This window comes from Erpetoichthys calabaricus, chromosome 5 (assembly GCF_900747795.2).
Source record: "Erpetoichthys calabaricus chromosome 5, fErpCal1.3, whole genome shotgun sequence".
NCBI lineage: Eukaryota > Metazoa > Chordata > Cladistia > Polypteriformes > Polypteridae > Erpetoichthys > Erpetoichthys calabaricus.
The window spans coordinates 190126300-190140568 of NC_041398.2; the positions used below are offsets into that span (position 1 = coordinate 190126300).

General features: G+C 38.9%; 1 protein-coding gene across 2 annotated transcripts in view; it reads left to right on the top strand.

Annotated features, from left to right (window-relative positions):
* The first annotated feature begins 4125 nt into the window (after positions 1 to 4125).
* fam189a2 (family with sequence similarity 189 member A2) overlaps positions 4126 to 14269 on the top strand; it is a 38989-nt gene continuing 28845 nt past the window's right edge. The window contains exons 1-2 of one of the 2 annotated variants that reach the window (XM_028802331.2): positions 4126 to 4491; positions 10372 to 10428. In XM_028802331.2, coding sequence (XP_028658164.2) covers positions 4288 to 4491; positions 10372 to 10428 — 261 coding nt within the window. In that variant the 5' untranslated portion in view covers positions 4126 to 4287. The remainder of the gene's footprint in view (positions 4492 to 10371; positions 10429 to 14269) is intronic. The other variant, XM_028802333.2, reaches the window with a different exon arrangement.

Consider the following 14269-nt stretch of genomic DNA (forward strand, 5'->3'; position numbering starts at 1 on the left):
GGACACCCATGGTTATACAAGTATATACAGTTAGGTCCATAAATATTTGGACAGAGACAACCTTTTTTCTAATTTTGGTTCTGTACATTACCACAATGAATTTTAAATGAAGCACCTCAGATGCAGTTGAAGTGCAGACTTTCAGCTTTAATTCAGTGGGGAGAACAAAACGATTGCATAAAAATGTGAGGCAACTAAAGCATTTTTTTAACACAATCCCTTCATTTCAGGGGCTCAAAAGTAATTGGACAAATTAAATAACTGGAAATAAAATGTTCATTTCTAATACTTGGTTGAAAATCCTTTGCTGGCAATGACAGCCTGAAGTCTTCAACTCATGGACATCACCAGATGCTGGGTTTCCTCCTTTTTAATGCTCTGCCAGGCGTTTACTGCAGCAGCTTTCAGTTGCTGTTTGTTTGTGGGCCTTTCTGTCTGAAGTTTAGTCTTCAACAAGTGAAATGCATGCTCAATTTGGCCAAGTCAGTCACCTGATCTTAACCCTTCAAGAATTTTCCACTTCTTTGCTTTAATAAACTCCTGGGTTGCTTTGGCTGTATGTTTTGGGTCATTGTCCATCTGTATCATGAATCAATTTGACTGCATTTAGCTGGATTTGAGCAGACACTATGTCTCTGAACACCTCAGAATTCATTCGGCTGCTTCTGTCCTGTGTCACATCATCAATAAACACTAGTGTCCCAGTGCCACTGGCAGCCATGCACGCCCAAGCCATCACACTGCCTCCACCGTGTTTTACAGATGATGTGGTATGCTTTGGATAATGAGCTGTTCCACGCCTTCTCCATACTTTTTTCTTGCCATCATTCTGGTAGAGGTTGATCTTGGTTTCATCTGTCCAAAGAATGTTTTTCCAGAACTGTGCTGGCTTTTTTAGATGTTCTTTAGCAAAGTCCAATCTAGCCTTTCTATTTTTGAGGCTTATGAGTGGCTTGCACCTTGCAGTGTACCCTCACCCTCTGTATTTACTTTCATGCAGTCTTCTCTTTATGGTAGACTTGGATATGGATACGCCTACCCCCTGGAGAGTGTTCTTCATTTGGTTGGCTGTTGTGAAGGGGTTTCTCTTCACCATGGAAATGATTCTGCAATCATCCACCACTGTTGTCTTCCGTGGACGTCCAGGTCTTTTTGCGTTGCTGAGTTCACCAGTGCTTGCTTTCTTTCTCAGGATGTACCAAACTGTAGATTTTGCCACTCGTAATATTGTAGCAATTTCTCAGATGGGTTTTTTCTGTTTTCGCAGCTTAAGGATGGCTTCTTTCACCTGCATGGAGAGCTCCTTTGACCGCATGTTGTCTGTTCACAGCAAAATCTTCCACATGCAAGCACCATACCTCAAATCAACTCCAGGCCTTTTATCTGCTTAATTGATAATGACATAACGACGGACTTGCCCACACCTGCACATGAAGTAGCCTTTGAGTCAATTGTCCAATTACTTTTCAGCCCCTGAAATGAAGGGATTGTGTTAAAAAAAATGCTTTAGTTGCCTCACATTTTTATGCAATCGTTTTGTTCTCTCCACTGAATTAAAGCTGAAAGTCTGCACTTCAACTGCATCTGAGTTGTTTCATTTAAAACTCATTGTGGTAATGTACAGAACCAAAATTAGAAAAACGTTGTCTCTGTCCAAATATTTATGGACCTAACTGTATACTCAAAGAGCACAATGGGACCCACCTTTGGGGTTTAGCAAGTATCTTACATGTTTAGTGTAACTTTGATTAAGGGATAAATTATATAATGCATATGATGAAATAAAAGATCAGGGACTTACTGCTATTGATCAAGTATATGATAGAAAAATAGATCAGGTGCTTGAACCTCTGAAGCCTCCTGCAATCAACAACACTGGTTAATATATAGAATGGCCTATGCAGAATTTAATATTCTTGCTTTTGTAGGCATTTGCAAATAGGGTCCTACATTTGACTTTTCAAACCTTGGCTTGTGATGATTACTTGGTTAATTGTCTCCTAGGCAACAATGGCTAATTAAAGAGATAAACTTTGATACAGCGTACTTTGTCTCTTACAGTTTCTGAGAGTAAGCCCACATTTTTATGTCCTTCAGATTTTTGCCTTTCATTTTAAAGCTAAGACCCCATTCTTCCTCTTCTCTTCATCTTTTCCCACTTGTATATGGGGTTGATATGCCTAATCGACCTTCTCCAAACAGCTCGGAACTGCACCTTGCCAGTCATGTCCTTTCCCTTCAAATCTTCTTTACCTTATCCATCCATCTCCCTTTTGGCATCCCTCACTTTCTCTTCCCCTGTACTTCCATTCCCATCAATCCTTTGTCCCCATATTGTCTCTACTTATCAAATGTCAATACAATTTCAACCTACTTTCCTGTACTTTCTTAGATATCTCTCCCACTTTTGTTGTACCTCTGATTATCTTACATCTTATTCTGTCCTTTTTTGTAACTCCATACATTTATTTCAACATCATTTCAGCCACATCTAACTTCTTGTCTTGTGCTCCCTTTATTGCCCATGCCTTACCTCCATACAGTACATTGTTGCTGGTCTTACCACTGTCTTAAAAACCTTACCTTTAATGTTCACCTTAATTCTCTGATCACACAATACTCCTGATACTTTCTTCCAGTTGTTCCATCCACATTGCACTCTATGGATGATCTCTGCATCTAATTTTCCATCTCGGACTCTCTCTGCAGGCTAACTTCTGAATCCTGATCCATCTTTAAACCTCATATATTCTGTTTTCATCCCATTTATCTTCATTCCTCTATCTTCCAAAGTCCTTTTCCATTCTTCCAACTTTCTCCTTCCTGCTGCTACCCAACACAATGTCATCAGCAAAAAGAATGCACCAGCGAGAGTGGTCTTTTATTCCATGATTCAACATATCCATAACCAGATTAAAAGGGTAAAGACTCGATAAAGATCCTTGATGCAGACCTGCTCTAACAGGAATCTCATCTGTTACTGCTTTTAACCAGTATTGCTTTTCGCTCCCTCATACCAATCCTGGACAATCCTCACATACTTCTCTAATACTCCTTTCTCTCTCATGCACCTCCAGACCTCTTGACAAGGTACTCTATCATAACCCTTCTTCCAGTTAATAAATACTAAACAAAAACTAAGACCCTTTAACAGGCATTTCTTTTACTCTGTGCGTCTCTGAGACCTTGAAGTTGATGTGTACTCATGATATTTCGTGTGACGCCCAAACAATTGCCTCAAGCTCTGGGTTCCCAACCCATCTTAATCTGCCCTGTCTACTGGCTCCTAATGAAGAAAAGCCACTACTGCTGGGACAGCCTTTGGCAGTGTTGGCAGGTCTGCGCTTTTCCCACCCAACTGGGTTATTTTTAATCAGCATCCTCAGCAAAAAATGGGATCTCATGGGTTGCATTTTTGGGGAACTTTTTTTCAAAAACTTTTTATTTTGGGCTCTTTTTTAACCCTGCCCCACATTATTACAATGTTTTTTCACTTATATTTGTACTTGTATACCTACATTGTTTTAAAATGTCTGAGGGGGGCAGGTCCCACCATTGTGCGATGGTATAAACCCATTCAATCATTTTCAAAAATCTCTGGGCAGGACTTAGGGATCCTTAGCTCTCGACGTTGTCCCCCCACTTTCTGGTGTCAGTTTATCTACATTAAATATATTTTTGGGGGCAAATATGCTATTTTTAAGCTATCGTTGCGCTATAAATTTTGTACTGACCTGGCAGCCCTAGTCTCCTGCCCAATACACCCTGCACTGAATGAAGCTGATGCTACAATGTTAAATTAAACCTTCTGCTTTCAGTTTCCCAATCTTAACGTCTGGCGTTTTCCGTGGTCTTCCATGTGTCTTGCATCTACTTGTGTTACACTCTGAAGTTTATTCTTCTTGTCAGTCTTTTTTTTTAACACTGCTGCGTGATGCGCCCTGTACATTTAATTGCGCTTTATAAAATAAACATTGTGGATAAACAGCAATAAACTGGCAAATGCCTGTTCTCTAGTGCGTGCGCAGCGCTGTAATGGAGTTGAGTCGACGACAAGTAGCCAGGAGGTCAGCGACAATGACTTTTCTAGGCTCGTCGCAGTGTCACAGGACCCAGCAGTGTGAAACGTAATCCGCCGGCAGGAGCGCGAGGGCGCGCAGCGGAGTTATTTTAGAACTCCAAAGTGCGAAAAGGGAACATGGCAGCAGCAGCGGCGGCTCTCTGCTCCGCCTGGGCCCGAGCGGCGCCCTCTCTCCCCGCTGTGGATCACGCCCGCTCGCCTCGATAATGTCGCGTTTGGCGCCCTCCGAGCGCCCACGCGCTCCGTGTCCTTCTCGAATCGCCGCTCAGCTGCCCGGCAGACCGCTGCTGTCTGTCGGACTGCTGCAACTCCTGCTCGGATGCACCATGGTGGCGCTGTCCTTCGGGGCGCTGTCCCTCAGCATGTCGCCGCCCGTGAGGAACTCGTGCCCGTTCTGGGCAGGCTCGTCGGTGAGTAGCTTGAGTGTGCAGAACGAAGCGCGAGAAAAGTGAAGTACGGGTGTGACCGGGAGCGAGAGCTAGAAGGGAATGTGGGCGTCAAGGTGAGTGCCTAAGGAGCGCGAGGGTGCGGTGTGGTGAGAGGAAAAGGGAAGAGGAGAGTGCCCGGGGGAGGCCGAGGAAGGTGTGCGTCACCGGGATACGTGTGCCAGAATGATGGCAAGTCAGGCCAGCCATGCATTAAAACATACGGGCGGTCGTGGGAGTTAGCGTTGGGCGCAAAAGCATAAGAGAACAAGGGCAGCAGCAGCACATAACCGACTGAGTAACCCACACGTCTTTGTGATCTGCCAAGAAAACAACATGGTGAAAAGGAAACTCGAGAGACAAGGAGAACACGAAAACTCCACACTGTGGCGGATTGAGCTGGGGTGCAACAGCGCCACTCGTGGTGGAAACTGAAACTGCGAAAACGTCGGTACAATGAAAGGGGAGCAAGATTGAAACAAAGGTCTCAGCGCAGCAGAATCATCATGTGCTGCCCGGAGAATCCCAGAGGAAACCCAAGTTCGAAGAATCACATTTATTGGCCAAGTACGCACGCATACAAGGAATTTGATTCTGGTTTTTAGGAATCTTAAGAATTTGCCAGTACTTAATGTTCAGGAATGTAACTTGGTAGCTTAGAGCTGTTTATGACATAACACATCATCACATACAAATGACATAATTAAAACAACATACATTATAAGCAGTTGCAGAATAGTACAAATATGAAGGAGATCCCTCAGTATTTCAGAGATTGCATCAGGGGTCCCCAACTCCTGGGCTTGAGGACCCCAGTGGCTGCAGGTTTTCATTCAAACCCTTTTCTTAATTAGTGACCTGTTTTTGCTCCTAAATAACTTATTTTGAATTAATTTTAATTGACTCGCTCTTGAACAAGAACAAGAATGAAATACAAAATGAACCGCAACCAGCAGACTGTGTCGATCATACAATATCTGAAAATAAAGAAAGGTGAAGGTCTCAGGAAAGATGATCTGATCAGGTCCTCAAAACATTTTAACAGCGCTGCTAGAAAAGAGAAAATCACTAATTTCAGAAATGTATGCTATTGCACAATGAGAGCAGCAACAGGCCATGGAATTAAAGAACGGGTTTAATTACCAACAAGAGGCAGTGCCTAATTGAGCAATTGGTTGGAGTAGGAGAAGAATAATCTAAACTGGTCCAAGTGTGCCCTTCCTCAGGGTTGTTCTTGCTTTGCTTTTTTTATACACTATGTGTCTTTTCACATGAACTTTGGAGATCAGAGTGCAGGGTCATCATGATAAGCTGGGGTAAACTCTGGCTCCCAGTGATCATTAAATTGAATCATATAGGTTTACCAAAATGGATGTATAGACTGACACTTATTTTGTGTTGTTTGTGTTATTTATCTAATATTATTATACAACAATGTATTATAAATGCTTTGGAAACACAACCTCCTTACTTTCATGCCTCTAACACTGTTTTTGAATTCAAATTTGAACTGTTTTTCATACAGTGTCTACGTTAAACTATCAAAGTGCATCAGAGTGGAAAGAAAGTGAAAGGGAGAGTATCAGCTTGTGAAAAAGTGTGCAGAATAGTTTTAGAAAGAAGAGGAAAGTGAGACGAAACTGACGCGGAGGAAGTCTGTGTGTGGGAAGAGAGGACATGACATTCATTTAGAAAAGTTAGAGAGGAAACATAGAAGTAAAACTGTACATGTCATGTTTAGTCCCATGCTGAATCAAACATCTGCAGTCTCTCAAGCAGTGTTCTCAAATTCTGGTCCTGGAGGGCCACAGTTGCTGCAGGTTTTCATTGTAACCCTTTTCTTAATTAGTGACCTGTTTTTGCTGTTACTTAACGTTTTTTCAATTAATTTTAATTGACTTGCTCTTGAAGACTCAGAGCCCTTAATTGTTTCTATTTCCTTAATTAGCAGCCAAACAATAATGAGATATACAATGAGCCAAAACATGACCAGCAAACGAAAATAAAGAAAGATGAAGGTCTGAGGAATGCTGATCTGCTCAGGTCCCCTAAACATTTTAACACTGCTCTTAGAAAAGAGAAAATCAACAATTTTAGAAATGTCTGCTATTGCACAATGAGAGCAGCAACTAGCCATGGAATTAAAAAACGGGTTTAATTAACAACAAGACTCAATGCCTAATTAAGTAACTGGTTGGAGTTTGAGGCCCTGACTTAGTTGGTCTTCTGTTAGCTCACTCACTTCACATTTCATTTCTGTTTGGGTGCCATTTAAGGAAAGAAATGAAACAATTCAGAGGAACAATGAGGAAATTCAGGGGAACAAATCTTAAAAAACAAGTCAATTAAAATTAATTCAAAAGAAGTTAATTAGCAAAAACAGGTCACTAGTTAAGAAAAGGGTTAGAATGAAACCTGCAGCCATTGCGGCCTTCGAGGACTGGAGATTGAGAGCCTTCGAGGACTGGAGATTGAGAGCCCTGTTTTCCCTTTTCACTAATCAGCAGCAGCTCTTCAGGAGGAGTCAGTTGGGATCGTGCGCTCGTTGCCACACCCATTGCACACCACAGTTTGACAAAAATCCATCCATCCATGCATTTTGAGATTGTATTTCCATTTTAACTCTGCAAGAAGCCAGATCCAATACCAGTGCCATGGCACCCACACTGACTCAAAACAAGACATTTTAAAGTCATTGTTCATTTTGGACTGCACCAGGAAGGAGCCACAGACAAACTTAGATAGAAAAAAGGCGTATTGCTGTAGGTATGAAGGATCCCCAGTAGTGTTTATTTATTCACTTTTGTTAAATAATTAAATTGACAAAAGTACTTAATGACAGTGTCGGAGAGAGGATTGCAGCATTGCTCATAATAACCCTCAGCTTTGTTTTCATTTTCTTCTTCGCCTCTACCCCCAGAAAGTGGAGAGTTTGTCACATAAATGAGCCTGACCTATTAATTAATTTGTTGATTCAGCGAGCCTGTCTTGAAGTGATGTTATTAACCCAGCACACTACACCATAGAAAATCACACTGGCCGTCACAGATTTGTAGAGCAAGTAAAAGATGTCACTACCCACATTAAAGAAAACACAATCTCCTAAGAAAAGAGTTTGCTCTGTCCTTACTTACATAGTTTCTCTGAGTTACTGGACCAGTCCAGCATTCATTAAATGTGGTTATTACATGTGCTTTAACAGCCCAGTTATTCACAGGAACCTGGTTTTAAATAATTCCATATACAAGTACCCTTACTCAGGTTAGAGACATCAGGATAATGGCCTCTAAGAAACTGGGTTAACACACATAGATTTCTCTGTGAGCCATCTGGTTATGTGGACATGTAAACCCTTAACCATTTTGCAGTTAAATATTTTGTATTCTGTGCATGTCTGTTTTACTATGGCAGACTGCTTATATCTTTTATTTGTGCATGCATCCATCAGGGCACAAGTACAAAACAGTGGAAGTGTCCACAAAGATACATTTCCAGAAACAAAAGCTCAGGCGATCACATTATTCATTCTCTTGTTTGAAATAATTTGTCTCAATATTACAGAAATCAATGAATGTACAGTGCTAGGCTCAGCAGTATAATCTCAGGAGACACTGGCTCCGTGCTTGTTTTTGGATTCGCAGCAGCCTTTGATGATGTTCAATCTGTTTTAAAGCATGCTTTCATGAGATTGGGGTGTTTTACCAAAGGAGAACTCTATAAATGAACTACTCGCACATGTAAAGGGGTGTTTTAAGTTATCCAGGTTTCTACCTTAACCGGGTTACTCACTTTATTCCACTTTTGTGTGTGCATGTTAACACCCTCATGGATGTGGACCCCCAAGCACTAAATCACCTACACATCCACTTTGTGAATAGTGACAGGGCATAAAGGCTCTTTGATGCAGTTAAAGTTAAGTTTTTAACAATTCTTTTTGCATCAAAAAATAAATTTCTACACCTGAATCCTATACTCAGGCTCATTCGCCTTGTCAACACATTCCATTAGGGAAAAATCAACAGAGAATTTCTTCAAGTGATCATGAAGTGACATATAGTTCATGGTGTATTGTAGAAATATAAAGGGTGACAGGACTGTTCTCTGTGCTGCTCCTGTTTTGTTTAATTTCCAAATCATAGACAAAGTCCCTTAGCCTCACAAACTGTGGTCTGCTGACTAGAGAGTCCATTGTCCAAGTCACAGCAGGCTCATCTCCCTGCATATTCCTGAGCCTACATTTTAAACAGAGTGTGCTGGATGGTGTTGAAGGCACTGGAGAAATCAAAAAACATGGACATGTTCAAGTATTTGTTGGAAATGGCACTCACACATTTAAGAAAACATGCCTATAGTTTCTTCATGTTGTGTTCCAAGTAAAGTTGATTTAAATTAAGATATTTTATTTCTTAATATAAAAGACATGCTTCATGGATTTTGTAAAAAGTAGCTTATGTAAATGGTGCAGAAATAAAAACATCGATCTCTTTAGTGTATCAGACAAGGAGGCTTGGTAATACAGTGTTCTAATACTGTTGCCAGAGGCCTGGGTTTCCTCTAGGTACTCCCATAGGCTTTGCCATTTTCTGACTCTGTAATAGACTAAGTTGTTAGGTAGATTACCAAAGATGTTTACAGTCCATTTCCATTCACAGAGTGGCAAAGTGTTGCATGTGGTTTAGCACAAGACATTTCTCTGGACTTTGTTCAAGAGATAATAAGTAGCCAATAAATGTAAAAAACATAATTTACTGGTTACCGTTAATGCAGTTCTAAGCTTCAAACAAAAGTCAGTTCCTTATGGAAAATGTATGTACTTAAAGTGCTTAAGATTCTTAAGTATTTAAAAATTTTGGTAATTTTATTTTTCATCTAAAACTGAAGATTTTCTGTAGCATTTTTCCATTTTCCCCATCTTTGCAGTACCTTTTTCAGCCCATTTGCGGACTGGCATTGGCACTAACTAGCAAGTCAATTTTTTTCTTTCTTTTTCTGTACCTTATTGCTTCCTTTCTTTGTCAGTTAATCATGCCCTTAATGGATGTCTTATTATTTTAAAAGCCTTTAGATTTTTTTTTGTGTTTACTTCTCCTGACTTTAACCTGCAAATATATTGACTCAACATAATGCTTGTTACATTGACGGATGGTTAGACATCTTTGACTTGCCTGATTTGATGAAGGACCCATGCTGCCAACACCAAGTTCAGGGACAGGTTGGGCTTATAGTGGGCTTCTATTCTTTTCCAGCAATTTCTGCCCTAAAACAAACTCAGCCTAGAACAACAGTAGCAATGTTTTTTTTTCGTTTCAAAATAGTGCAAAATAGCATGTTTTTCAAAAGAAGCCCAAAAAACTGCAACTTGTGAAAGCCCATTTTTTCCAGTGGAAGGCAATCATAAACAGTATAGGAAAGCCATTTACCTGGCAACATTTGCCTAATCATAAGAAACTGTCACAACCCCTTAGCTATTTTCCTTCTCTTATCATGACAGAACTCTTTATTGTCTACTAGCCAACCAAACAAAGTCTGAGTCCATCACAAAGCCCTCTCACATACATAGTGGGCCAATTTCGAACTAATACACATCTTTGCGATGTGGAAGAAGATGTAGTAACCACAGGAAAAGAAGGTGCATTCCTGTTTACTTTTACCAAATAAAGTACTTAGAACTGGATTTAAAATGTTTAACAATGTTTTTACTTTTTTTTGTTGGATGTTATAAATGCAACAGTCTATGTACTAGGAGAATTACAAGAAACTATTGGACAGATCCCTTATAAATGTATGCATTTTAGCAAAATATTAATTGAAAGCGCATTTTAAAATATATGCATGTTAAGTACCAAACATTTCTTTTACTTTCAGGTCATATTATCAGGAATCATTGGCTTAACTACATGGAAAAGACCTCAGCTACTGTTGGTAGGTTGAAATGTTATATAATGTTATATTTTTCACTTACCTGAGATTGACAAGTCTGAAGCATCAATTCATTAGTTTACAAGAATATTGTACAAATCGAAGGTGAATTCTTCTAAAGTTATAAATTGCTTGTACACAACCCTTAATGATATATATGATCTAAAGCAAGAAAAGTTAAGGTTATCTTTCTTGTAATCAAATGACATTCCTAGGTAATCTTATGTAGCCAACAGAATATTAAGTTGACAGTTGAGAATGTGGCAAGGTTAACAGGAACATTTTATGTACATTAATGTTAGAAAAATATGTAGACATTTGTAAGTTGTTTGTGCTGACACCTAATTATGAACATATTAAAGGATAATAATAATAATAATATAATAAATAAAGGATGGCATGCAGAGAATATCCATAGTGCATATCTATCTGAATCTAACTCTTGCCTGACTGGGCCATGTTAATTACTGTTAATCAGAATATGCATAATTATGTAAAAAAATATACTGTATATTAACATTTCTTATGTGTGTACTATACAATTTGAGATTAATAACAACCAACAGAAAGGAGGGCGTATGCCAGCGTGTTCTCATATCACTTGATGGATACTCAAATGCTTCTTGGTTATTTTTGTCATACATTTTTTGACGGAGTCCTAATTTTTCTGAACATACTGTATACTTTGAGAAAAATAATTTTAAGGCCCATTATATTGATAATAGTATAGAATATAAAGCATAACCTAAATATTCTTGACACATAAAGCACACTGCATGTAATAATTTTAGCAAACAGAATATAAGGGTTCATAATAGTTTTTAAATCTAAAATGTGTTCTTACAAAATGTATACAACTACCAGACCTGGACATCAGTCATAAGTGTTAGAGATTAGACATTGTAATGGAGAAGCCAACAACTGCTTCTTGTTTAAATTTACAAATGAAACTTAACACCTAACATAACCTTCCTAAAATCTACTTAATCATATTCAGGGTCACAGGGGGTCAAATCCCTTTCTTGGAGGCACTGGGTGCAAAGCAATAGAAAGCCTTACACAAGGCACCAGTTCATTGCCCAGTGACGCACACAGTCTTGTTTTGCATAGAGATTCCAGGTTCTGAAATCCTACACAAAATTCCAGTATAATATTCTGCTCAATTATAATTGGTTAGTGAAGCATATTGTTCTTTTATGCTTTAACTTCTGTTATGTCTCATTCTGACTCAGTAATTATTTTAAGTTTTCAACTTTTCCTTTGTTTTATAACATATTGATACAGACAAGATTAAATTTGCCACATGTGTAGATCTTTGTGAGATAATGGTACTGTTCTAAAACTCTGGCTTATTTGGATATTGTGTACAGTTGAAGTTTGAAACTGTGCATTATCATCAGAATTTACAGAAGTATATTGAGACAAGGCTTGTAAAAATTTTGAGAAAGCTAAATAACTGAACTTATTTGAGAAAGTTATAACGTCTGTTAGAACTAAAGAACAGAGGAAGCCAAAGAGAGAGAGAGAGACATGGTGGTGGGTGGAAGAGATCCAGGCAGCAATGAAAACTAAAAATGAACAATTTTAAAACATGGGATTAACAAAAGAATGATGTGTATTTAAAGCAAGTATACAATAAGACATGCAAATTAGCCAAGAAACCTGTGGTAAAAAACAAGACAAAAAGCAGCCAGAAAACTAAATGAAGACCTAAATACAAGAGAAGAAAAATTAAGAATTTCAATTGAGAAAGTAAGCACCAAAAAACAAGCAGGATAAGCAGAATATTGCTATTATAAAGGAATGAGATAGTGATAATTTGATTAAACACGAAGAACTTGGGAAGATTATTTGGAAGGATTATTTTCATGGGCTGCTGAGTAAGAATGAACAGAATGATATGAAGAAACAGGATGAGGCACAACCATGCGAAGGCCCTGAAATAGGGAATAGTGTATGGTAAGTCAGAAAAGCTATTGAGGAAGTAAAATCAAACAAATTTTCAGAATCATTAAGAATGACAATAGAGATGATGAGGATCTTGGGGGAAGAAGAAATAAGATGGCTGCATAAAATATTCAATGATTTTTGGAGTATTGAAAATTATTTAAAAAGTGAGATAGGGGAAGAAGATAATGTTAATAGTAGAAAAAAGCTATTGGATATTGTGTTAAGGTTCTGTGAACAAGTAATTGAAACAAGGATTAGAGAGTGTATACAGATTAATGCCAAAGAGTTTGACTTCTTGTTAGGAAAAGGTCATGATACTTCAAAAGATACAACAAAAGATACTTGAGGGAAAATGATACTGGCCATTTATTACTTTAGAAAAGGCATTCAATAGAATAGCAAGAGAAATGTTGTACTGGAGTATTGGAAAAGATGATTTGCATGATAAAATCAATGTATGATTGACAGTTACCATTGTTAGAACTTACATGGTGTCGCAATAACGAGACATCACACAGATAAAGGTTTGGGGCAGCCACCCGTATAATGAGGTATCCTGGCTGCAAAGTCGAAAATGCAAAATATAGAGCACTGATGTGCATACAACAGAGTCCACAACAAGACTGACACATAGAGGAAACGGTTAGACTTTTAAAGGGGAAGACAGGAAGTGAGGTCATATGGGTCTGGCTCAGGATCATCTGCCATTGGTTCAAGCCCGGAGGTGACATCACAGGGGCCGGAGCCGGTAAGGTCTTCTTCCATTGGCTCGGTCCCGGAAGTGACGTCATGAGAGCCAGGTGAGATCTCCCGGGAATGGTCTACAGGCAAGGGAAAAAAAGAATCAGTGCACTCTGCCACATCCCGGCATGCCTCAGAACTGTCTTCCCTCGAGCCCTTTAGCTGCCTCCCATGCGCACGTGTGTGACAATGGATAATATTGAGTGAAATAAAGGGTGGTGTACACCATGGCTCATGTTTAAGCCCAGTAATATTTATAATAGTAAAAGATATAGTCAGTGAAGATTTTAGGAGAGTTACTTCTTGGGATATACTGTAAGCTTATGCCCTAGCTATTAAAGAGGAAACCTTGGGAGAGTCTATCATTAGATGACAGAGCTAACTGGAGAAAAAGTATTATAAATAAATGTATAGAAGACAGAAGTTATGGTTTGCAATAAAATGAAGCACCATGTTAGTATTAAGCCAGTATCTGGCACTGTGCTGAAGTAAATGGATACTTTTAAATACCGTTATAGCAGCAAGTGGATGATGTAAAGAGGATATACGATGAAGAATTAATTCTGGGTGAAATCAGTGGAGGGAAGTGTCATTGGTGATGTGTGACAAGAAATTGCCATTAAATTTAAAGTCTAAGTTATATAAAGTGGATCTGAAGCATGGACAATCAGGGCAAAGACTGTTGAACAAATGAGAGATGAGAATGCTAAGGTGGCTGTGTAAAATGAAGCTGAGAAACAGAAAAAAAATGGAGACATTAACAAAAAACCTGGACTAGTATGTGTAAAATCAGAAAACAGAATGAGTTCAGACATATATAGAGAATGATTGAAAAAAATGGATGAATAGAAAAAATTATTAAAAAAATTGAGCAACTTTGTGAGCTGGAATGTTAAAGGTCTGAATCACAAAATAAAGACAAAGAAAGTATTCTCTCACCTAACAGGTCTAAACGCTAAAATAGTATTTTTACAGGAGACCCACTTATTAAGCAAGGATCAGTCACGGCTGCACAGAGACTGGACTGGCCAAATATTCAATTCCAGCTATACAAAGAAAACTAGAGGTGTGGGAACTCTTGTACATAAAGCAATCTCATTTGTAATATCAGAAGTAGTATCTGATCCTGAAGGATGACATCTAACACTGCAAA